The following is a 25,339-nucleotide window of genomic DNA, read 5'->3' as shown; positions in this document are numbered from 1 at the left end:
GTGAGTGCACTTGTGCAGTTGCCATCCTGTTCCAAATGTGGTTACCTACCACTGATGGGTGAGTTGACCTTTCAAATGTCTTATCCACAGACTTTCTGGGATGACAGGTGTTCAGTAAGATAAATAGTTGTTGGCTGTAAAGAGATTCTCACAGAACAAGAACTGCCAGCTCCAAATGTCTGAAGCAGTAGCTACAGCAAAGATGGAATAATAGACAGTTATGAGCTGATTTCTTGCACGCTATGCCTGAGGGGCATCTTAACAGCAAGTTTTAAACAGAATTAATTTTCCACTCACCAAGCCTAGCTTAACACTTAATTTTGGTACTCCAGCTAGGGTACAAATAATTTTAGAACGTGGTGGTCTTTCAACATCAGTCTTATAATGACCTGTTCAACCAGTCACATTATGACATTTGCTGTTATTCAAAGATACCATAATTTTTTAATCCTTTTAACATATATATTTTTATCTTTATAAAAAGATAAACCCTGAACTATACATTCAATTTTTTCCACAGTGCTGAGTGGAAGCACTAGGGATGTACTTCTGAAACACTGAAGAAAACTCACTGATTGTGCCTGGATAAAGCAGGTTACTTCTCTTCGGATTTTTCACAGCTGCAGTATTAGGCATCAAAGCAACGAAGCTAGAGTGTTTGACTCCATCCTCCTCCACTGGTCATGTTCTTCATCCTGACTCCATCCTGTGTGATTGCTTCTTTCAGGAATCATCCTGGCTTCTGCTCTCCTGTTTTGAAATTAGCAAATCAATGTGAAGGAAGTTGCATTAAAACCTAGCCTGGAAATTTCTTGCCCAGAAGCACAGAAAATGCAGACAAAGGCAAGACAGGGGAACCCATCTAAATGTTAACCCGGGCTCCCTGGTAGAGGAGCAGTGTGGAGCAATTGGTTTACAACTGTCCTAGGGTTGTGCTGCAGAGAATGGAGTCTTTGGCTTGCTATTGGGTAAGGAGAAGGGGAAAAGCACTAGCAAACAGTACATGTACATATGTATTATATATGTGTTATGGAGGGAATTAAAATATGCAGAAATATACCCATTTGGCAATCCTCTGACTCTGTTTTTGAAGCATTGCAGGAAATGAGAATTGGAGTGGAAGAGGTCGGGGAAGAGCTGTATGATCTCTTCCCTAATTTAAGTTACCCCTCCCAAATCTTGATGTACTTAATACTGTGCAGCAGCGATGCTGAAGTCGACTTCTGGGCAAAGCAGGGCTTGAGAGCGTTAACAGTGTTTACATTCACTGTTTGGCAGCAAGTGAAGGAAAAACTATGCACCCTTTAGAGACAAGGAAATAACGCAGAAATTCTGTGACTGATTCCCCTGCATTTGATGAGAGCATTTCTGCCCACAGCTTTACTGCAGGTATCTTTGCCATTGACTTTGCAAAAAGTTAGGTTCCTCCCCATGGGTCAGGGAACAGATCAGGCCTGATGAGGGTCAGTCAGCTCAGGAGCAAGGCTAGTGTGGGGATCAGGAAGTCCCTGGCCAGCCAGGAGAAGGCCATGATGTGGAGGACCCTCTGCATCCTGGCACTAAGGTCATGTTGGCTTCTGAGATTGGCTGGCCTATGAACAAAGCATGATCTAGGATATGTTGTTATTGAAGATTTTAGTCCTGGATATATCTTAAGGCTGTCAGAGGCAGAATGAAATGTCCAAAACCTCTCCTTTGGTGTTGCTTAGCCTCATAGGGACAGCTCAAGTTCTGGAAATCAGACATTAACTGAGGCTCTACTGTGTGAGTGTGAGGTTAAAGATGCACTGGACTCTTAAGAGTTTCAAAGATGCCCATGTAGATCAAGCTATTTTAAAGTAGCCAGAGTGGTCATGCGAACCCTGATGAGATGATGTATGCCATGCCATTAGTTTACTTTTTTTTTGTTTAAAGATTCATTTTTGAAGCACATTTCTTCAACCATGAAACCCATCTAAATGTCTATTTCTGGAAGATAATTTATAGTAGTTTGTTAACTGCTCAATATGTTGAAAAGTTCAGCTTGCAACAGACTCACAATACTGAGAATGAAATAACCCTGCAAGAGTAGAGGAGAGAAGAAGGGAGCAGACAAGCTCCATTGTGCGCTTAGGTAATATGAGGTGGCATATATAAGACCCGAGAGAGTCTCCTGACAGAAAATACCTTATTTTCTGGTATTTGGGAATTACCTGAAATTATTGGGAGCCCTGGCTGGAGTTAAATGCAAGTGGCTGAAGAATGAATGGAGGTGTTAAAAGCAGGGAAGATAGTAAGAGCCTGGGTTCCTTTTCAGATCCAGTGCTCCTTCAAATGTCAGCCACACAACCTCTGTTCTGTCACTTTGTCGTGAATTACAGTGATGGATAATATCAAATAAAAAGATGTTTAGAAACTGCTGACTTCTCCAGTTATATCTTCATAATACTCAGCATGAAAACAGACACACAATAATTTCTGCAAAGATTCATGTTGATGAGGGAAAGGAAAAAGAATGAAACTTGTTGGATAATAGTTTCATTGCAATAATATAAAGCAATCTTTGAGGCTGTGTTAATGGTGCCTTAAAGAAAACTATCAGCAGGCTAATGGCAGCTTTGAAAACAGAAACTCACCTTTCTATCCAACTTATCTCCAAAGAGATGAACATTTCCAATCCTAGTGATCCATTTGACTGCCAGGATTAAACACACATCTCAAGAAAAATTATATGTGCTTAAATAGGGTGAAGCCTGCTAATATAACATTGGGGCTGTGCAATTGAGGACAGGCAAGTGACTTCAAGGTGGGTTTTAAAACTGTGCTTAGTTTTAATTCAACTCTTTTATTTGCTGTATTTTATACTTCCTGTTTCTCAGGTAAATATTTACTTTGCCTTAGTTCTGAAACACAGTCAGTCTCAAGTGCTCAAAGGTTAATGAACAAGGCTTTAGGACTAAGGGCTAGCTAAGTATTTCCTCTACGTCAGAGCGGGAAGCTGTCACATTATGACTTGCCTAACGTCACACAGATACTTCAGTACTAGGATCTCTTATTCATGTATTTTAAGTACAAGACTAGCTTTATTCATTACCGGTGATTCCTGTTTCCCAAATTCAGAACTCTTTTCTCTTTGTACAAGGTAACACTGCATGTAAAGCAAGTCCTTTACGGGGAAGCCGTTAAGCAGGTGGGCAAACCTGTGTGCCTGGGCCCAGTGGACCTGTAAGCCACATTGGGTATGGTGTGTACCTAGGCAGTCATGACTCCAGTCATGTGTGGCTGTTGCTAGGACTGCTAGCGTTTTATTCCAGTAGTTCTTTTTGGTTGCAGTAAATGGAGTGGCTCTTTATTTCCCAGTGAACTGCGGGAGCTTGCCTGTCCTTGGGGCATGTTTTGGGGCAGAGGGAAGGGGAAATATATTGTGGGAAAGCATCAAATGACTGAGATTGCTTTAGGGCTGTAATCAGAGGGCTGCAGTCATCAAAAGGTGGAAGAGCACCAGCCCAGAGTAAGCAGCACCTGAGTGTTTTGCCTGTAGCTGCAAATGGGGCAGTGAGGCTGGGAGTGAAGCGTGGTGATGCATGGTGAGTGCTTGTGTGGGTAGAAGCTCATTAAGAGCAATGTATGAGTAAAGGCCTAAGCTATCTTGCTATAGAACAAAGTGTAAAGCAACTGCTCTGGCCTTCTTTTATGGAAAAAATGACCATACAAGAAAGATACCATTGCCCTGGCTATTAAGGCACTGTAAAATTGCTCTCATGTAAAACTTTGGCCCAGTGCTAAAAACAACCCTGCCACCCAAACCAGGTTGCCAGGTTGAATGTGCAAACTATCAAGCTGCACTTACGAAGGGATGAGTAATTCTTAACTGCAGCTCTAATTTACCCTCTCTTATTCCTCTGTGTAGCTGGAATCTTCCTCGTATATTGGAAAGCTCAGCCAGCTATTATTTCACCTTTGGCTACATCTGAAGTGTTTCAGGATTTATCATGTCTGTATTCATTGAATGCAACCTGGAATCTCTTCAAACTGTAAAAAGTGGTTATGCATTTTTCTATTCATATGATTTTTTTTTTCTTCCATAAGAACAACAGGTAGGGATTTAAAAGTTAACCTGACTTTCTAATTGTTTTTGAATAGGCAGTTGTCCAGAGCCGCATCTGTAACCACAGCAGGAAAAGAGTTCTAGTCTGTATAGAAATACGGTGAATCTCATGTTCCAATTCTAATTAAATACGTAATTTTTTAATCCTTTTGGATTCGGAAATGGTGTTGCAAGTTTGTATATTTTAGTTTTGAATATTGCTTTTTTATTAAATGTTTTAAGTCTTGACTTATCTTTATTTAGCGGTGGAAGTCAAAGGCATTACGTGAAGGCACTCTCGTATTTTTAAGGAGGAGCAGGTGCTGGAGTACTTGCTGGTCCATTCTGCTTGTATCTGTAGCTAGTGAGACTCTTAAATGAAGAAATATGGGGTATGTTTAATTTTAGTGACTGGCAATGGATTCTGCCACCTTCCTTTCACTCCCTATTCCACTGACCAGCTGGAGAAGCTCGGGTTGTACTGTTTCCTGTTCTTGAAGTGCTTTTTGGACATCTGTTTCTGGTGCACTGGAATGACCAACTGGTGACTGCTGCACTCCTTGTTTATTAATTAAATTTATCGTGGGAAGACTTATTTCAGAATGCACTGTTTCCTGTTACATAGGATTTCTGAGAGGACTAGTTTACATGCTTGGCAGCATGTACATGGAGCTGGGCCTTGTGTGTTTCATCCAAATCTCCTGCTTGCATGAGCAGGACTGGTGCAGGGGTCTGTACACATGCAGGTTGTGAGGATTAGTGATGGGGAATACTCCATCTTCAGTGGGTCTGGAAGTATTTGAAGAGGATTAAATAGCTATATGGTAGCGAGGGGTTGTAATTAAAAGGTGGGGTCTGTAGACACCACTCAGATGTGGCTACTCAGATGTAGCTTCTTAAGAGGGATATCAGAAGTTGAGTTTGCCTTTGGAGGCTGCGTATGTGCAGAGCCCTGCTCCCCTTTGTCAGAGGAAAGAGGCTGGCTAGGAGGTTGGATTCAAGCCCATTACTGCAAGAGAAGCTTCCAGTGTTGCTTTTGTATTTTAGCATGTTCACTTCCTCTGACCACCTCGAGGAAAAAAGCACAAATATTTCTTGAGCATCTAAGCATGCCAGACAACTAACCCAAACTTTTAATTTGAAACAGAGTGTTCTATTATTAGCTGTAGCCTGAAGTGGGTTTCAAAGCCCACCTGTCACTTTGATTATGCTCTTTCCTTGTTTTGTTTCCTTGCTCATTGATAAGAGAAAATATTAAGAAAATGTGCATCCCTTGCAGCTTGTGGCTAATGTGGCATGCAAACATGTTTTAGAATGGCTAAAAAGAGAGGACTTAAGAGCTTTAGAGAAATCGGGTAATGTGGGTTGGACAAAGGGCCATTGCGTGCAGTTGTGATGCTGAATGGGGGTGACCTCAGTTCTCTAAACCTCGGACCTTTAATTTGGGCAAGAAGGTGGTTCTTGAGCTACTTGACCCCTGATTCATCATTACTGATTTTAAGATTAATACCACTCTACTACTGTGGAAAGTCTTCTGATCTGGTGCTGCAAGGTCCTTAAAAGACAAGCGAAAGAATTATGGACATCAGTATTTTTTCCAAGCTCGGAAGAACTTGCTAAATTCCTTCAAGCACAGATCTGGAAAGCTGCTGGTATAGCTGGTGACAGTTTGCCGCTAGAACAGGGTGGTTGTTTTTTAGAAGCACTGACTGTGTGTGTTTCCATTACTAAGCTGAAATAGCAAGCTACAAGTGCTTGGCAGAAAAATCCCTGTGTGGGTCTTCTGGCACGCTAACTCTTGTAACACTACTTTGCAATACACCAGAGGGCTAATGATCTCATGGGATAATGAGATCGCTAATAACACTAGTAACAACACTAATACTCAGCTGCCTCTTTTCACAGCACTTGGGAAGAGACCCTACGATTATACTCAGTGAATATGCCCATCCTTTATTAGGTGCTAGTGAATCCACATAGGAAAGTTGTTATGTGTCTAATAAGGGAAAAAACTTTACTTGAACACTTGAGAATCACGACATGAAACCCCAGCTCCATGGCTTCTTAGCCTGTACTTGTTTTTGCTCTGAGTAAGAACAGACATGAGGAGTCCAATCGCCACTGTGGTGCATAACTCTTGCATAGCTCCAGTGTTGGTCTCTGACATACCTGACATAAATCTGCTGTTTTAACTGTGGCAATTTATCATGCTGCAACCTTTTCTTTTTGGCTAATGGGAGAAAATGCTCACTTTAAAGTGAACATTAAAGAAAATTATCTATTAGTAACAAATAATACTTTGATGTGAAGCTTTTTCTCCAGCTACTCTTGTCATCCACTGAATCTGCTTTTACCATTTCATAGGTGGAGTGAGTCATTGCTATTTCTTCTGCTACAGCGTAAAACCAAACCAAAACAACTCACTGCAAAAATACCCCCCCAAAGCCCCAGTGGGCTTATATATTGCCTTGGAAACTGGATGAACACTCTTGTTCCACCTTCAGGCAGTCTTGTAAAAGCTAGCAGTTTCAGATTGCTTTAGGTGTAGTTTGTGCTGAAAATTATTTTGGTGGCTGAAATCTTTTAAAGTGGGACACAACAGAAACAACACAGAGCTTCCTGTCTTATCTTTCTTTCCCAGAGAGGGAAAGGGAGTGCCTGACTTTGATCTTGCTACTTTTCTTCCACCTGGTTCTGCATGCAAGTTCATGCAGGTTCATGTCTAAGACCTGATTATCGTCTCTGGTATCCCTGGAATACCTCTCGTTTGAGAAACATTGAGGGTGGGAATAAAAGCTGGCCTGTGAGAATCTGGAGGAGCGAAAATTGCAGAAATGTTCCTCTCACATATCTATGCTCAGCTTGGTCTTTCCAAGAGCCTTACCTCTCATAGTTCGGATGTTTATGAGAAAAGTAGCCAGTTAGAAATGTACTTCGTTGCTTTCGCATTGTTTAACTCACTAGGATATTTTGAAATACTTTGGAATGTTTTTTCTGCATTAGACATGTACTAATTCAGGACTGGAGCAAGCATTTTAAATTTGAATATGCACAAGGGTACCTCAAGATTCTTTTTGGTGGCATCAGTTGTGTACCTTGACCATGAAGTCTTATTGCATGGGGTTTCTGTCTTTTCCTGCATGAAGTGTGAGATTAATTAGAGCTATGTAGTCTCTTTCAGAAATCATCCTTAGAGTAGAAGGAATCTGTTGCAGGTACTAGGGTTTATGTGCAAGCATTTTGCAAGTCTCTGTCATCTGAGAAGGAGGTCTATCAAAAGACTTCTTTCTGAATTCCTTTCAGTTAGTGTCTTATCTGTGCCCTATGGGGTAATAATGTTATGCTGTTTATGCAAACTTCACTGCCACCCAAAGTCTCTGGATGTAAATGTGTATGTTATGTATATACAATGTGTTACTGAGATCATTGGAAAGCATTGTTGGCAATTTTTACTTTGTAAAGTTTAACTGCTTTAAATTTTACTTCTCCTGCATTTCCATCCTTGATTTTAGAGATGAAGTAACATGTGAGAAGGATGCAAAATTGTTAACCTTGTTTGACTAACATGGGCTAACCAGAAAAAGCCAAACTTTGTTTTAAGAAATGATGCTGACAAGTTTGTTCTTCCATTTCTTCATACCTGGAAGTGCAAAATCATTTTCTACTGAAAAGACTTACAGCATGTTGAACACATTGATTTAAAACTGCCCATGGTTAACCCATAGTAGTTAAATGGCTTGAATACTCCTTTTATTTAGGTGCTGCTTCACTGCTTGAGACTACCTTTATAGTTTCCTTCTGCCTACTGTAGGTGGATGGTAAACATCTAAAGCTAGGTGAGAAAAATCTCAACATGTGAGTTTTGGACCTGGGTAGAGAATGTGATATTTTTGTACCTTTGCTTTATGATGTGTTGCCCAACACAAAATGATTTGATCAGGTAAGGGTCCCATTCTGGAAGATGCCTGCTCTAAGTCAGGTGTGCCTGCTTGTATATTGAGTGGCTTTGCGAGCAAGAGTATGGTAGTCTCACAATTCATGCCTTTGCTTGGGAGCAGGGAAGGTGAAGGATAGGGAAGGCAAACCTCCAGGGAAGAAGACAGGGGAAGGAAGGTGAAACTCACAGGGATGAGTGGCTGTAGTGTGGATCTCTGAATGGATCTTTGAAAGGCTGACAGAGGCTAGAAACCGGCCAGCCTCCTCCAGAAGGAGGAGATGCTCTTGCAGCCCCACGTGATGCTGGTCAAGCTGGTCTGGGTCCCTGCTGCAAATACATTGTTTTGACTGAGTCCAGAGCACAGAAGTTGTGAGCCCATACTACTCAAATCATAAGATAACTGAGAAAATAAACAAAGTTGATCTGACTCCTGATTCCTTACCTACTCTTGTCAGCAATTTCTGAGTGATGCCAATTCTTGGAAATTTATCACGAGTCAAATGATTTTGGAGGCTACTGAGGGAACTTTTGCCAAAGCAAGCAACTAAGATTAGGGCCTTGCTATGACTAGCATTCAGTTGCAAATACATGTGAGAGAGTCCTTCCTGAAAAATCTGCCTCTGAGGGGCTTGGTGGTGGTGACTGTACTATACCAAAGTGTGTTGATGTAGGGTCCCCTCAGGAGCTGCTGGCAGACTAAAGATCTCATTTAAGGTGGCTAACTTCAAAGGGATATCATAAAGATGAAGTCAATTTGGGGCCTTGAAGAGGTACTGAGCATTGAAGGTTTATCTGCAAATATTTCACTTGTGAAAACAAAGCCTGGGATGCTTCCAGAACTTTACTTTCAAGAGCTCCCAGTGACAGGGATATCTGCTCACTAGATACTATGTAGAGACTCTGTAATATTTAAGTTCCCTGTTTCTCTGTAAACTTTCAGTTACTGTAAATATTAATGTTAAAATGAAACAAGAAATAACATAATCAAACTGTCTTCTAACTATAGTATTTTTGCAGCACTATTCCATGTGTTCTGGGGCCCAAAAGGCACATTTATACTTCTGTTCTCTTCTCATGGTGGTTTACATAGAACTGAACTCAAAACTTTTAAATCCCGAGCAAAGCTTAGCTGTAGTGCTAAAGTAGAAGGCATACCACAAGCTCGGTCACAAGCAAACAGTATATAATGGCATTACCTGGCTTTCTGTGGGAGAAAAACGTGCCAGCATCATGATAGCCAATATATTACCCTGTGTAGGCAGGACTGAAGTCTGACGACTTAGACACACAAATGCTCAGTGATGAACGGTTGCATTAAAACATGATTTTTAAAAGGCTTTCACTTCTACTCTGTGCTAGGCAAACATATTCGTTACTTGGTTGGCTCTGATTAAAAAGTTAGTCTGTTGCACTAGAGAATAAATAAAAATAATTGTTTTTAGACTCCTGGTGTACAAGTTCAGCTGCTTTTATTTGGAAAAGCAGAACTGCAGATAAAATGGCCAAATCGCTTGCTTGAGCACTATAAAAACACCAGTCCCCTGAAATGAAGCATCAAAAAAGAATAGCTCCGTGGAGCCCCAGGGCTGCCAGCGTGTCATGTTTTGCTGGTTGAGTTTGTTGCAGCTGTCACAGCCAGGCTCTGCTCTAACACTGCTCAGTGCTCCCTCCTTTGGGTGAAACACAGAGGTTAAACTGTAGCACCTGAAGGCCTTGGAGAAAAAACTGCTGTCATGGAAAGTGGCAGGGCAGGGGAAGGAATGATTTTGTCAAAATGTGAGCATTTGTCTCTGAAGACAACACAAAACAAGGCCTTTACATGAATGCCTCTAGACTAGTCAGCAGGGAGGACGCTGCAAGAGGAAGCAGGATGAAGCAAGGTGGACCAGCACGCCACATCAAGACCTTCTGCTGCAACCCAGCAAAGCTGGCACAGTTTGAACCAGACTCGAATTCTGCTTGGTTATTTTTTTAAGAGTGTTTCTGGTGTGGCTTTGTGGTGAGGATCAACGTACCATCTTGAGGTACATGAGACGTAAAGTGTTTGAGATTGTTTCTGAGTTTAAGAATGACAACTATTTTTTTTTTGGGGGGGGGAAGAACAGAAAACATTTAAAATTTAGTTTGTGAACCTGTTCATCCTTTTAAGTAAGACTCAAGCTGTGCTATTTCCCTGCTTAGAATTCAAAAGCTGAGGAAATAATATTTGGCTTTAATCCTAGCTCTCCTAATATACGTGCTACCCCCTTTATTTTTCTGTGATGCAAAATAGCAAGATTTAACAAGCCAGTAGTTTCTCGGTGTGCTACAGATCATATTGGCCCTTCTCACATTCTTGTGGCCTTTAATGAACTTGAGCATCTTTTCAGATAGAGCTTGGAGTGTTCTAAATTTTAGAATTGGAGCCTTGGGAAAGCAGTTAGTTTTATTTTGATTCTTTTGAAGCTGGCACTTGTAGGAGGAGGGATTAAGCTGAGCTTGCTAAGGCTTAGTTTAAGGATTTTGGAACTAGAAGAGAGCTGGTTCATCCCTTTACAATAGCTGGCCCTGACAGTTTAACAGAGCTTATTGACCATCTGCTTTGTCTAGTTTGCCACATGGCAGAGTATAACTAAGCCAAAATACTGACTGGACACTGTATTTATTCAACAACTTGCTTGTGAATGCTATCATAATGCTAAATTAATTGATATTGCACATTTAATGCGAGGCACCTTGTCCTTCCCCTTGCTCTGGTTGTGGAGCCAAAGAACCACAGGGTTGGTGGTGGGGAGGGAGCTGCTGCGCTGTACATTGGAGTCCCTCTTTCTTCCCCCACCCTTGGCCTGTTGTTTCCCAGTCTCTCAACAGATGGGACCCAGCGCATATTACAGTTTAGTTCCCCTGCTGCTACTTCTGACTGCTGTTTTTTGCCTCTCACATAGCTGGCAAAAGCAACAGCTGTTTCACAATTTCTCTGTTTGAAGGGTGAAACGTGGCAGGGACATGTGAAGAGGAGAGAGACTGCGAGACGAGTCATCATATCGTGCCTGCAAAGGACAAGGGAGAAAGCTGGTTCTTGCATCTTCTTCCAAGAGCCGTTTTCTTTTTTTTCTTTTTATCTTTTTTTTTTTTTTTCTAGAAGAACAGTACTCGTGTCTGGAAATGAAATGTGTCTTTCTCTGAGGTGAGAGCAGAAGTTTGGAGCTTTAAGCAAATAGCCTTGGTTATGCCTGCATATCTTTAGCTGGAGGAACCTGCCTCTGGGCTGCTCGTTAGTGTGACTAATTTTGCTCAAAGGCGCAGCCTCCTGGGAAAGCAGTTTTAAAACTCAGACTCTGCTGGTGGCAGAGACATATAACATCCATATAACGTTGGCAATATCCAAAAACTGTCTGCTTGATCAAGGGACATGCTGTAGGTAGCATCTCTGCAGCTAGGAGCTGAATCCAGTCTAGCTTCTTATAAGGAACAGATGGCTTGTTAAAATGCTCTGCTGTACTACACCTAGCAATGCTTCTTCAGGACCTCACTACCTAAGCTTTCCATTGCTTAAGTTTGTGTATGGATTCTTTCCCTTCTGGTAACTTTCTATAAAAATAGGTAACCACTTCATATATATATATATATATATATATATATATATATATATATATATTTATATATATATGTGGTACATTAATAAGCTTTTGAATGGTTAGTATACTGTATGTATAGTATGCTGTTGGCTGGCATGATGTAAAATAATATTGCAATTCAGTATGCCATCAAAATGAATGAAGCTACTGTTCAACTGTTTTTTTTAAAAATATATCTAAGCAGTTGCAAGTGCTTTGCATAGTGGGTAAATAAGAAGAAAACTGAAAGACTGCTGTAGTCATTTGGATTCTGTCTGAAAAATGGAGTCTAGTCAGCCACAAAGAGACAAAGAGAAAGCGCCCGCTTTCTCTTTAATGTGTGCTTAAATGTGTGCTTATTTTGGTTTCTGGTATCACAGTTCTAACCAGGAGCATCCTAATTGTACACTGCACTTCCAGGAGCTGGAGAGGACTTTTGCTTTACACCTAAGTTCTTCATGTCCCAGGTAGTCCTGGTGTGCATTATCCTGCTAGAATCAGGAGACTATTTAAAATAAAAGCATCTTAAGCATGCTTGTGAGTTCTTTCCTTTCTGGGGAACAGTAAAGCTTTGGTATCCCTGATGATTGAGGGTGGCGCCTTCCAGCATTTAAGGGATACTTGAGAAAATTGCACTTCCCTTCAGATCTTCTCCCCACTACCACCTTTTTGTTTTAAGCTGAATCGTTAACATATTTAAGAGTAGACTGTCTCTTTTGTTATCTTGGCATCATGTGGTCTGCAGCATTTCTGCCAGGGCTCCAACTCAGTAATGATGGGCTAAGTTTAATGTAGCTTTTCAAAAATAGAGCTGTAAAGCTGTACTTCAGTCATAGGAAACATTCTAAATAGTTATTTTCTTTGCATGTACATGAGAATTGTGGTATTGAGAGGGATTGAAAAACAAAGTCAGTTGCGTTTACCCTTCAGGAACCTGTTGAGGTTCTTTCCGCCAGCCCAGCTGAATTGCAATTTCTCTGTTCTTGGTACTGGCAATCTGTAAGCTCTTCTCATTTAGGTTCATTTAAGGGCCCTTCTCAGTTTTGGACTTGCTCTCTGCTTGCATCATCTTTCAGCTGCTGTCTCAAACAATGGTTTGCAAGGGCTAACAGCTGCTACGTGGACATTTGAAATTTTTACAGTTGTGGTGGAAAATGTTGTTTGTATCCAAGGAGCAGAGGAATACTAGTGCTTTGGCAGCACTGTGTTTTTGGGGCTTGCTATCACAGTCCTGCTTATGTAGCCCACAAGTTTTCATTATCCAATGTGAAAATGTCTGCCGCACACTTGCTGCAGGCAAGAGAGTGTGTCGTGGAAAATGCTGGGCTCCTTAGCATCTGAAAAGTAAAGCTGCAAGTAAATTAGACACTTCAGAACAATTTCATTTTGTGCTTTTATAGCAAGCCAAAACAACAAATATTTGCCCTACGCTATACTTTTCTCCCTTAGTATGCCTTAAATGACTCTTCAGGCTATGGTTATAGAACCACAAAGCCTTCATTCCTTTAAAGAAAAGAGGTACCCGTATCACTCGTAACTCTTAGTTCTTCTGGGATCCCACTGGGAGCAGAAATACACATTTTCCTTTGATCTGAATGTTTCCAGCAATGTAGATAAACAAAGATCTTTGACAAGTCCTGACTTTGCCAGTTTATGTCTCTGTCTCTGGGAAAACTAGATGAAAATATTTTAATTTTTTTTTGATATCTTTATCATTTGTCTCTAAAAAGACAAGGCTTGAGGAAGAAGCAGAAGAAAAACAAATTTTTAGGCTGACCACAGCAAAGTGAGAAGTCAGCCACGTAAGTGTACCATTTCAGGATACTTGGAGTGAAATGAGAGGTCCTGATGCTGCAGCACCCACAGGCTACCCTGCCAAGTAGTTAAACTAGTATCCATTTTTAAAACAGTTGTTTCAGATTATCTACAGACTCTGTCAGAAGATACTTGCTCATTTTCCATTTTCAGGATTGCAGCACTGTGAAGACAGAAATGCAATTGGCTGGCCAGAGTATGATTCTTCAGCAGTCCAAGAAGTTTTGCTTGTCTTGGGGTATTTAGGCATGCCCATGTGATCAGAAGGGGCTCCCTTGTGAAATGGATAGAACAATGTGGGAGAAGTTGAGGTTCAGAAGCATTTTTGTATACAAATGTTGGGAAAAGGTGCCTTTTCTAACTTAGCAGCTGCACCTGCAAGAAAAGACTGTTTCATGTAGATATAAGCAAGGATTTACCAGCAGGACAGGAAAGCACCATGAGGTATTCTCTCTATTTAGGAGATCTTGCCATGTTTTACTTGTACTGGACAGCTGCATCAATGTCATAGTTAAATCTCCCTGATTTTGCAGGACTCTCACGTTTTTCTAAAGTTATCAAATATCCTTGGGATAAAATAACAAGTTGTGTCTCACACTCAACTTCCATTTCCCAAAGGAACCAATATCAGTATTGAAGTGAATGATGGGGCCAAAAACCAAGCAGGCAGTGCTTGCCAAATTGTATTTTTGGCTAGCTCGAGATTCCTAGGAGCTGTTCTGTTCCAAGTCAGAGCCTGCTTTGGTTTCTCACTACTAGATGTTTTGTGGCAGGAGAACTGAACAAGTGCTTCCTAAACAGCTGCTCTCACAAGAACTACTGTGTATGGACAGGGCGGAATCAGTACTGCAAGTATGTGACCCCTTACTAGAGTTTCAGTGAGCCATTCAAGGAGCAGAGAAATGCCAAACTAAAAATAGCAAGTTTGAGGCCCAGGATAAGTATTTTCAGTTACCTACATAATAGATTGCTTTGAAAATTTGTTGTCAAAATTCATTTGCTGAAAAAAAATAAGTAATGTATGTACTCATTTTTTCCTTTTACAAAAGCCCATTTAGCAACGAATTAGAAGAGAAGTTACTGTTGTTGATTCTTTATAAGTGATTTTTCTATATCTCCCATATAATTTAAAAAAAAATCTGAGAGGGAAAAGTTTATCGAACAGAAATAGGGAGAGGAGAAGTAAAAGGCTATGTTATTTCCCTTTACCGAGTGAGATGTCTGCACAAGCTTTCCGGGCTGTTAGTGGAGTTGCAGCCTGCACCCATGCATGCAGAGCTATCTCCTGCTCCCAAAGGGAGACCGTGCTCGGTGCGATGTGGCAGCCACCCCACATCAGCTTGGCCAAGTACACAAGCATGGCCTTTGGAACGAGCGCGGAAAGTCTGCCTGCCAGCCGAGAAGACTTGACAGGAGGCTGAGTGACCAGCAATGGGCAATGTGTCTGCTAGACATGCCCCATCTCTACTGAACTGGCAGAGCATGAAGTGCAATAAAACTTCAGCCTAACTCTCTTAGCGCATTAGGCTTTCAATAGCAGCTTTGTGGCCCTGCTAGCAAGCAGAACAGAGGCCTGTGGAAATAGAGGACTGGGAAGAAACCAAAGTTTCCTCATCTGGAGAAAAGGTTTTAGAATATTTGACCAAGGTCACTGTGGCAATTTCATACGGGCTGTATAAACACTGAAGTGTCCCTGACAGCAGTCACACTGTCGCAGAAGTGCTCAATGAATATCAATGGCTAAGTAACCTTTGCTGATGAAAGTACCCCCTGGAAACCTCATCCTCCAACTGAAAATCCTGCTACCACCATCGCTGGGTGTAGGTTCTGGCCCAGAAATGGCTGGTTGAATGGGGCAATTTGTCTTTTACAGCTACTACTGTTATTAAACTTTCAGCTGTGAATAAAGAGGTCAGCAGTTTTCAAGGTCAGCTTGCACTTTTACTGTGTGCTAAGTGGTACCATGTTTTGTTCCCTGAGTGGTGTAGGCAAAACTGTGTAGCACTTATGTAGTTTAGATGTAACATACAGATTTTGTCAATGATATGTCAAAACCCCATAGCAGGAAGAACAGTCTGGTGTTTTTATTGCTCTAATTCTGAAATTCTTTAGTTACATAACCTGTATATTTTGAAATGTCTTCCAAAGCTGTTCCTACCTACTTTTCCCAGAGTAATTTCTCTTCAGTGAATGGATTAGCCGTATTTATGCTTGCTTGACTCTGTTTTAACTAAACTTCTCTTTCCCCTATTCTAGTTGATTTTTGACTAGGTTTTGGAAACTGTCAGTCATGGTTTTTTGCCTACCTCTTGCACAGGGTAAAATGTTATACGTGCTAACAATGTACTGTTGAACAGTCTGTGTGGCTTAAATTTAGCAGTTGGCCAGTATGTAAACTAGATAAGGAGTTTGTCCTGAGGAAATGCCAGTGTGTTCTCATGGTCTTTCTGCCCTGAAGCCTCCTAATGGAAAGGAAGGCAAAACCGCAATGGCATTTGTAGACACAGCAGCTGCTCCTGTCTTGTTTTCTGAGGGAGGGTGAAGATACTCAGTGAGGTGGGGGTGAAATGAAGTGTTGTTCTGGATGTTGAGGTCCTTCACCTGTCCTCTTTTACAACGACTTGCCCATAAAGGGGGCTCACGCTGCAGTAAGAGCATAACCCAGTTGCTTCTTTCTGCATCACTGAAGCATCAGGATTGTGTTGTAGCTAGTTGAGGTACTTAAGCACTATTTTATATAAAAAAATGAAGTATTCATGGTACTTCTTCAGAAGGACAGACTCTTAGGATAGCACCTGAAATAGCGTCATTGCCCCTTCACCTGCTCTTTAATCACTCGAGATCCAGGAGGAGAGGACATTGTCCAGCAGTGCTAATTCAGAACCAAGATAAATGGTCCACAGTCTCTGAGAGTGGAGAACAAGCCAGCTTGGACAGGAGATGGAAACAGTCAGCTCGGGTAGGTGCTCCTGTCCTATTTACTGAAAATATCAGTTAGGGTTAATTATTTTAATAGTATTCATTTTGAAAAGTTTTGTGTGTGTTGTATAGTCCTTGCCCTGTTGGTATTCCTTTCATTTGCATTTGAATTCTGAACCTACAGCTGTATCTAACTCCAACATATATGGCAACATTAAGATGCCCTAGTACTTAAGGGATTCCTAGAAACCATTTAAATTCTGTTTGTCTAATGTTTGTCTAACTTTTTTAACCATTTCTAAGTTCTAAGCTGTACTTGGCTGCTGATAAATGACACTAATATATGAGTATCTCAGTTTGGCTGTGATGGTATCTTCGCAGATGACAATATTGTGAAAGCTACATAGTTCTTCAAGAGCAATAGTAAGTGAACTGCCAATCTATAACTAAAGAGGGAGTTTCAGTCTTCTCTCTTCCTTGCACTCTTGTGGTCAAGAGTTAGCTCCCTGCTCTAAGAAAATTTAGCTAACAGAACTTGTATTATCATGAGTCATTAGCATGTCCATACACATCATTTTAAGTAGCTGAACAATATGTTGAAGGTGTGGCTTATACAGAAAGTACTAGCCTGGAAAATGTGAAGGGATCTAGTCGCTGTCATATTCTCCACCCGCTCAGCACTGTCCTTCCAGACATTTCTGGTTTTATTTTAAAATAAGGTTGTTTATGCATACCTGTCATTGCATTTTGCATTGGGTGCTTTAAAAGGATACATTTGTTTGTGATGAAAGAAGGGGAGGAAGGAGAAAGGAATATTCCCCACCATGCCAACTGAGTGCATACTGACTGGAATGTGGGACAGGCACACTCTTCCAATCGTCTAGGTGGCATGGAGGTATCCCTTTAACATGTAATCCTATGTTGTAGTTGTTGTTCTTTTTTCATAGTATGTGTTTGGCTTGGAGCAATGCACACCTGAGTCATGTGCTGACATGGGGCTGGGATATGACTAGGTAACACTTAAGAACTGGGACACTGAGATCGTGGTACAGGTCTGCAATAAGTGTCTTCTCTTCATGAGTTTCTTGGAGTAGAATGTGCTTGGAGTAGAACGTGCAAGAATATGTTTCAGACTATTTACCCACTTAGCTGCTAAACAATGTAGGGTGGATCTCCAGGTGCAGACAGGCTTGAGGTAGCTTTCATTCACCTGGATGTGGGTGAGCTCCCGTCTGGAAGTTTGATTGCCATGTTAGTATACTATGGCACCAGAATGTAGATGCTCTGCTAAAAGGGTGTATTTTCTCAGTTCTAAAGCTGTGCTAACATCTAATTTCTGGACCATGCAGCTTGTGCATGCCTGCTGAGCAAGTGCAGGTTTGACTGTACCTGCCTTTATTTTCTGTTACTTTTACTGCCATGTGCTAATGATGCCTTCCTACACGCTCCTTCTGCTTCACAGTAAGATGCATGTTCTTCCCTGCAGAGCCTTGCAAGCATTGTTTTTGGCATTAGCCTTAAGTGAAACATATGCTTTTAAAATGTTAAACTTTGCCAGGTTGAAATCATCTGAGCTGAAAAGATTTTCACAGTAGGTACCTGTCTCAGCTGGAATTTCTTGGAAAGATTTTTAGGTAAGAGTTCAGTTGTTTCAGATGTTGAGACTGAAATTGGGAGAAAATGACAGTATTTTCCGTATCATCTAGAGGATTTTCAACATCTTAGATTCAAGTTCTAGTATGTCTGATCTTGCCGTTTGGGAGCGACCAGACTTGCTTTGTGCTAGAGGTGCCTGTGGACAGTTTAGGCAAATGTTCTCCATTTCATCAAATGTCTTCCCTCCTCTCCTGCAAAAGCCTATCATGTGCCCAAACTTGTTAAAGTTTGGCAACCAGCTGTGAAGATTGTCTTCTGTGAACATGCTTCAAAATAGGCAATTGGGAAGGGCTGGACTCCTTTTGCAATTCTTCTTTGCAGGCACTAATTTGTACTAATGACAGTACCTGGGAGCTGAGCATGGCTCACTTCTGGGCTCAGGAGCTCAACTGGGCTGGCCAGAGGAGCAAAGGGACATTGGAAAGGAGTGGCAACAATACCACCAAAACAGAAACAGAGGAGGCAGGATTTTGCAGGAACAAACCCAAAGCGAGGGAAAATAGAGGACATAACATTTTACAACAGAAGCAGAGGAAAATGCATACCTGAGGACAGAAGTTAAAGATTGCTCTTATCCAGAAGCGGGAACTCCCTCGAGGGCTTGGAAGAGCTTTCCATGTTCTACCAGCAGCTTGGTGGGACCTCGCTAGGATTGCAAAGTGTTACCCCCCTCTAGTGGTGGCTGCAGGGCTGTGGGCATAGCCCAACTCCTCACCTCAGGGACAGGGTAGATCAGACCCAGGCTGTATAGATAAATCACCATGTCACCAACTATTATCCATGTATCTGTGTTATGTAGATGCAGAAGTGCTTGATGTTCCTATGAGACACCGCGCAGCTTGCTTATGCTGTTGTGTTGATAGGTGTACATTTGGTTTCTCACCTTTTCTGGGTGCTTACCTTGACCCATGTGAGGTCTTGTTTGAAGACTGACTCATCACAGGAGAAGGTGGCTATAAATATTTGCAATACTACAAATAAATCCTGAGTATTCAGAAACAATAGGACCCTCATCACAAAATGCATGGGCAAATTTGGTAACTTTGTCTTTTATTTTCTCTGCACTTTCATTTAATAAATGAAAGTGATGAAGAAAGCTAAACTTGATGCTTGGGAAAAGGCGACTACTCTGTTCAGAACATCTTAGATGCAACACAAGCATTTCTAACTCTCAGCTGGAGACAAGACTGGATTACATGTGCTCAGGGATGTGAGGCCACGTACTTGGTGTATCCTTCAACTGGTCACTAATTGGATAAGTGTCTAATGGGGGAGAAAGCAGCACATAATTGCATGATAGGGATTGTGTCATTGTGAGAACTGCTTCTCAGATTTGTTCACTGGTTATTGACTTTGCAACCTACTATAAATCAACATTAGTGTTGTATGATCCATTTCCCGTGGATCAACTGAAATAAGTGATTTTTATATTCTCTCATTAGATCACAATGGCTGCTATGACATAGCTACCATATATATACTGTATATTTTGGGATGGGGAAGACATATGATCATGCAGTAATTGGGTTATACCATTTATATGGATACTTGTTCCTAATGCAATTAACGAACAAGTCCTTTGCCCTCAGAGTCCAAATATCTTTGTGCCGTCTTTGCCACCTATGTTAATAATCCTTTGTATCTCATACCAGTCAATAGACACCATCAGCCCTTTTGTGTTGCAAACAGCTTTGATTTAGTTGTTATCTTCTTCTTCTCCCCTTAACCAGGCTTTCTTTAAATACGAAGTTGCGTTTTTGATTGTGGATGCATAATTTTAATTGGAATCTTTAACTGGAAGACAGCCTCATGGTAATTTAAGTTGCATAAAATAGCTCAGAAGTCAGCTTCGGTAGTATTTTTGGACTTCTGAATGTTCAAGTGAAACCTGCCTACATTGCTAATGTTCGCTGGCGCGGGCGCTTAAAGGAGAGTCTCTGCTCGCTCCCCGTGCCCTGCAGTGCTTCGCCTGATGGGTATTCTCACCCATAACCCCTATACCTCTTCTGTCTTAGCTTGCCTGTGGGATGCTGCCTGTCAGCTGCTTTGTGTTGTTTCTTCTGTTTTTGTTGTTGTTTTGTGTGTTGCTTTTTTCCCCTCACCTGCTATTTACAATAGTTTCCCTCTCACTGAAGTGGAAGGTTGCAGTCCTTAGGATTCTAGTACAGCCTAATGGCAATAACAAACTCCCTTTGGCTATATACAAACCCTTCCAGGCTTGGCCCAGTCTAACCTTTATTTAACTGTTTAACTCAAGTGGGACTGACCACATCTGTCTCACTGGTGCCTGTTAAGAATCAGGCAAACAGAAGATGCAGCAGCTCTTTCTTTCCCTTTGCCATTGCAGCTGCAGTGGCCTGCTGATGCTCCTGACCTCGACATTTTGCTCATAGCTTGTATTGAACTCTGAGATATTGCAGGCACAGTAATAGCTCAGCAGAGAATAAAGTTTTGATGCAAGTGCTTGCTTGTTTGTTCAGTCAAAAGTAAAAGCAGGAGTTACCTCCCTCTCTCTTGAGTATCGAAGTTCAAATCTGAGGTGAAGTGATGGAGATCTACGTAACCTATTATAGAAAATGTAACTTAATCACATGGCAGTATGTCAGGATTTTTATTTTCTCCCTTTTTTTTTTTATAAATTGTTAAAAAGTCTATAGCACTAGATTACAAAACGCCCTTGTATCTTTCAGTAACTAATATTTTCATGCTTCATTTAGTAAATGCCCACAGTTCCTTCCTAAAATACATGTTGAAAAAGAGTGAACATGCTAGCTGGCAAGTAGCTTCATTGCTAATGTTTTTTTCATCACTAATGCTTTATTATTATTACTATTTTTAATCCAGTGGAGGAGTATGCCCTAATATTACTTGTTGCTACTTGTTGCTGTTTAGTCTTGCTGTTAGAACTGCCAAATTATTTCAAAACTGTTTTTGTCAAGATGCATTTTTAAGGATCTTGAAGGGTCTTTGGGTAGAAGGACGCAGCTTCTGCTATAGATAGTGGTCTTTGGTCCCAGAATGCTTTCCTGTGACTTTGGACACTTCCAGGTCCCTCTCGTCATTTAGGAAATGCCAGGGTAGTACAGAGGTAGCAATCTGGGTGCTGGGGGCAGGTCAGGCTGCCGTGCACATGGGAGATGAGAGAGGGCAGACTCGGAGCGTGGGTGTGTTAGCTGGTGAAAATAGGGAGATGGAGAAGCTGTGTGGCTGTGATGCCAGGGTGTCTGTGTGGGGAGGACCCAGCGTGGCAGAGGGTTTGAGACTAGGATGTTCGTATGTGCGGGGTGGTTCTGAAGCCACAGAGCTTTGAACCTGTCCTTGCCATTTTGAAGTGTTATGCTTAGAAAATGCAAAAATGTCCAAATTTTATTTAGTGTAACTGCAACAGCAACAAGAAGTGATATTCCTGAACTATATACCCAAAGATGCTTCAGAATGTGTAAATTGCTGCTGTATCTCATGAAACAACATGATCCGTTGGTGATACAAAAGGACCAGTATACTGGGAAGGAGACAGAAAAAGGAAAATGCTGAATAAAAAACTATTTTATGCATTAGATTTCTTGCTCCAGTGCAAGTTCTGGAAATCTGAATTCTTCTGATGGGAGTTATATATTCTCCTTATAAGCCAACTTTTAGAAAGGGAGTTTGGCCATAATATAAGAAAATAAGCAGTCCCATCAAGAATGTTTTCAAAGCATTGCTTAGCTTGCTGCAGTTTTTAATCTGCATCCCCTTCCCTGACCTCTTCTCTTCTTTACATCTTCTTTCCTAGTACTTGGAGAACAGCAGACTTGTGCTGCTAGTCATGGCTTAGTAACACAAGCCCCTGACTTGAGGGAAGGGTTGCTTAAGAGCCATCACCTTCTGGTTGACTGGGGCTTAGCTTACTGCTGGCCTTGGAGCAACAAATCATGACATCTTTCCTTAGTGATTTCCTTCTTCTCTGAGTCCTGGCAAATGTCTGCTATCAGAAGATTGCCAGATCAGCTTTTGTGGTTAGCTGAGAGATACCTCTATGCGCTAAATGGGAATTTTCCCTTTTCAGGAAGAAGAGATGCCAGATGTAGAAATCGACATTGATGACCTTCTTGATGCAGCCAATGAAGAGGAAAGAGCTCTCAAATTACAGGTAAAACTGTTTCTCATATTAAACCTGAGTGGGGCTGAGTCAATGCGCCTGGGCCTGTATCTTTAGTTTTGATCAGATCCACAATGAAAATAGAAGTAGAACTGAGAGGATCCTAGTTCTGAGTTTAACACAGTCTGTATGAAGGTAATCAAGATCCCTCAGAATATGATATTTCTGGAAGTTAGGTGATAGTAGGAGGAAACAAAATTTCAAATAATATTGTAACACAGGAAAGTAAGCTGAGACAAGTTAGAAAGACCTAATTCTTCCTTCATGTGTTTTGTCTTTTGAATATAATAAAGAACATAGAAAATTGTGTGGCTGGGAATCAATTATAACAAACAGATAATTCTTGTGATTTACCACAGCATCAGAAATAAATATGCTTTTATATATAGACCAGATATCCCTCCTTTTTTCAGGATACTGGAAACTCTCTTTTTTCTCTAGCTGTACCAGCTAGTAAGTAGAACCCATCAAGTTATCTTGGCGTAAACCATATAAAAGTGTGAGGAAAGGATCAAGATGGTGAGCAAGAGGAATTAGTAGGCAAATACAGAACCTGTCTGCAGAAAATACACAAATCCAACCCCAGAATTAGTTAATTGCCTGAATTCTGCTTGAGATCAAGGATGATGAATGGAAGAATGAGGAGAAATGGAAAAGAAATATGATTGTCTTTCTTGAGACATACATAGAAACAATATGATGCTCTCTATAATGGTTTCAGATGGGCAGAAACTAGTTACCAAGGAATGGTTTGCGCCTCAGCTCTCTTTTAGGAGATGACTAACTTGGTGCTTGGATGCACCAGCGTTGCAGTCGCATCTGACTGCAGTGCACCTTTTCTCGGTGCCTGTTGCCCTGCTACAAGCTCTTGGGGTATGTCCCCAAGCTGTTTACATGGCTTTGCTGCTTCTGCCCAAACTAGCTGCTGCCACTGCCCTACCGGGAGTCCCTGACCTAGTAATGTCAGTATTTCTGCATTTCACTACCTTTTACATGTATTGCTGAGAGAAATGATCTTGGATTCTCCTCTCCCCAGTCTTCTGGGAGAGAGGGATTTTATATCTTCCAGCTTAGAGGAAGCAGCTGTTACTTCTCTCCTGTCATAAATTGTTCAGACCCACCTTGGGAATAGAGGTGATCTGCTATGACACTCAGAGTTTGGTAGCATCTTCATACAGTGATTTGTGATTCTTGCTCCTTTTCTCCTTTTCCACTCCCTTGCCAGGTTTCGTACTGTAGATTTGAGTTCACTGTTATCTGTATTTAAACTGACACTTTCATATTTTGCTTCTAGGAAACTCTTGTAGATTGCTACAAACCAACAGAGGTAAAATGACTTTTCTTAAATACCATTTGTCTATGGAAAGTGTACTATGCTTAAGCTAAAGTAACTTTTTTTTTTTCTTATGCTAAAGTAAATGTAGGGATATTCATGAGGAGATGAAGGGCTTGGGATTTTATTTCTTGGAAATATTACTGTCTGTCACTTGATTAGGATTGGTCTGTTTGGGGCAACTGCTTATCATTCCATTGAAATTTTGATATTACGTTCTGTAATGCCATTACTACTTTTAACGATATTTAAAGCTATCCAAATACAAGGGCATTCAGCACAGTTTCCATCACATAGTTAAAAACAAGGCCCTACTCTATTTGCATGAAATTTCAGCTTGATGTGTGGTATGCTCTTCAGTATGAAAATATTCATTTTTATGTATGGCAATAAACTTGGTTATTCTGGGAACTGGTAAGCAGATATACACAACTCAGCTAACTGTCTTTCTAAATGGACTTAATACAATAGTGAGACAACCTAAAGTAACAGGATTTATTTAAAAGTATTCAAATTTCAGCTTGAATGTCCCTTAACTTGTACAGTGCCAACAAGACCTATTTCTCATAGTAATGAAGGCTTACTAGGAAGCACAAGTATTGTAAAAAAACTTGGACTCATTAAAAAAAAAAAAAAACAAGCGCAATAAATAGAGCTAAAAAGCAGGTGACAAAGCCTAAGTTGTTGGTCAGTGTCTTGGTTCAGTGTATAAAGACAGTGATTTCTGATCAGCAGGCACTGAGTAACATTTAATAGACTGGATGGTGTATAGAACTACCCTGGTTAGCAATTTCTTAGTTGGATTTGACTAGGAGTTGGGTTTTCCTTTTTGGAAAAAAGCTGCACATAGCTTGGTTCCTCTTTCAGGTCAAGCAGTGGTATAATGTCTGTAGCTGGAGTCCCTTAAGCTGCTTAAAGACAATTTGACTATCAGGAAGAGCCGCCTCTGTTAAATGGACACTTCCCAGCATATCTGTTTGTTTGGAGACCTTTCCATTTTTACTGATTCTTATGGTAGTTTTGGGAAGTTCTTTAGTAATTGCTATTGGAGTTGCTGGTAATAACTTTATGACAGTACAGGGGATTGACCCAGAATGGCTTACACGACAGCACCTGTATAGCTTGTGCTCTGCTCTTCCTTGGTTTCTTTCTAGGTGGTGACACACACCTCTTGATATGGAGATGCCAAGCAAAAATGTCAAGTTTTCAGATGTCTCACTGTACTGAGGCTGCACTATAGTTGTCTCCTGTCCACCTTACGCAGCAGGTGTGGGCTTTGTTGTTCTTTATACCGTAGATCTGAATGGCCTGGAGGCTGACATGGCTCATGTCAGAATATAGCTGAAGAAAGTCGAGGTTGTGAGGAAGCGAGAGGAAAAAGTTACCAGGACTTTAACAGCCATTCATGTGCTGACCTTTTATAGCCTTGTGTTATTTGAAGGAGGATGCGGTAGGCATGCGCTAGGATTATGTTGCTTGCTCTTTCTCTGAGCACGTATTATGAATTATTATTTTTCTAGCTCTGAAGTTTGTCACTTCATGCAAGAACAAATGGCAGGGCTCTAATGAGAGTTCATGACAGATGATAGTGACTTTTGCTAGCATTCCACTAGAAAGCTTATTTATAGATGTGCAGGAGATCTTTGTGCAGAGCAGGTAAAGTAAGTTGGTATGGCAATTCCTGTGAAATAACATCCTGAATATGTGTGTTGATGCTAAACTGTTCACAGGGCAATAGGGTCAAGATGATATTTTAACACTGAACTCCTGATTTGGCTCTTTAGTCCTCTGTTGATGGAATGGAAGCATCTCTTCTATCTGGGCAGAAATCCATCTTTCTTGACAATCTTTTGAGACAGCACAGTTGAGAAAAGTA

General features: G+C 41.1%; 1 protein-coding gene across 1 annotated transcript in view; it reads left to right on the top strand.

The window, feature by feature from the left end:
• Nucleotides 1-25,339, top strand: part of PPP1R14C (protein phosphatase 1 regulatory inhibitor subunit 14C) — a 48,112-nt gene that overhangs the window by 13,590 nt on the left and 9,183 nt on the right. Inside the window, exons 2-3 of the mRNA XM_088537056.1 lie at nucleotides 22,038-22,121; nucleotides 23,425-23,457. Of these exons, the coding sequence (XP_088393182.1) occupies nucleotides 22,038-22,121; nucleotides 23,425-23,457 (117 nt within the window). The remainder of the gene's footprint in view (nucleotides 1-22,037; nucleotides 22,122-23,424; nucleotides 23,458-25,339) is intronic.

This window comes from Tinamus guttatus, unplaced genomic scaffold (genome assembly GCF_059628265.1).
Source record: "Tinamus guttatus ecotype Peru unplaced genomic scaffold, ASM5962826v1 Tinamus_guttatus_pri_ptg000716l, whole genome shotgun sequence".
In the NCBI taxonomy this organism is placed as follows: Eukaryota; Metazoa; Chordata; class Aves; order Tinamiformes; family Tinamidae; genus Tinamus; species Tinamus guttatus.
This window is presented reverse-complemented; position numbering and strand designations above follow the sequence as displayed.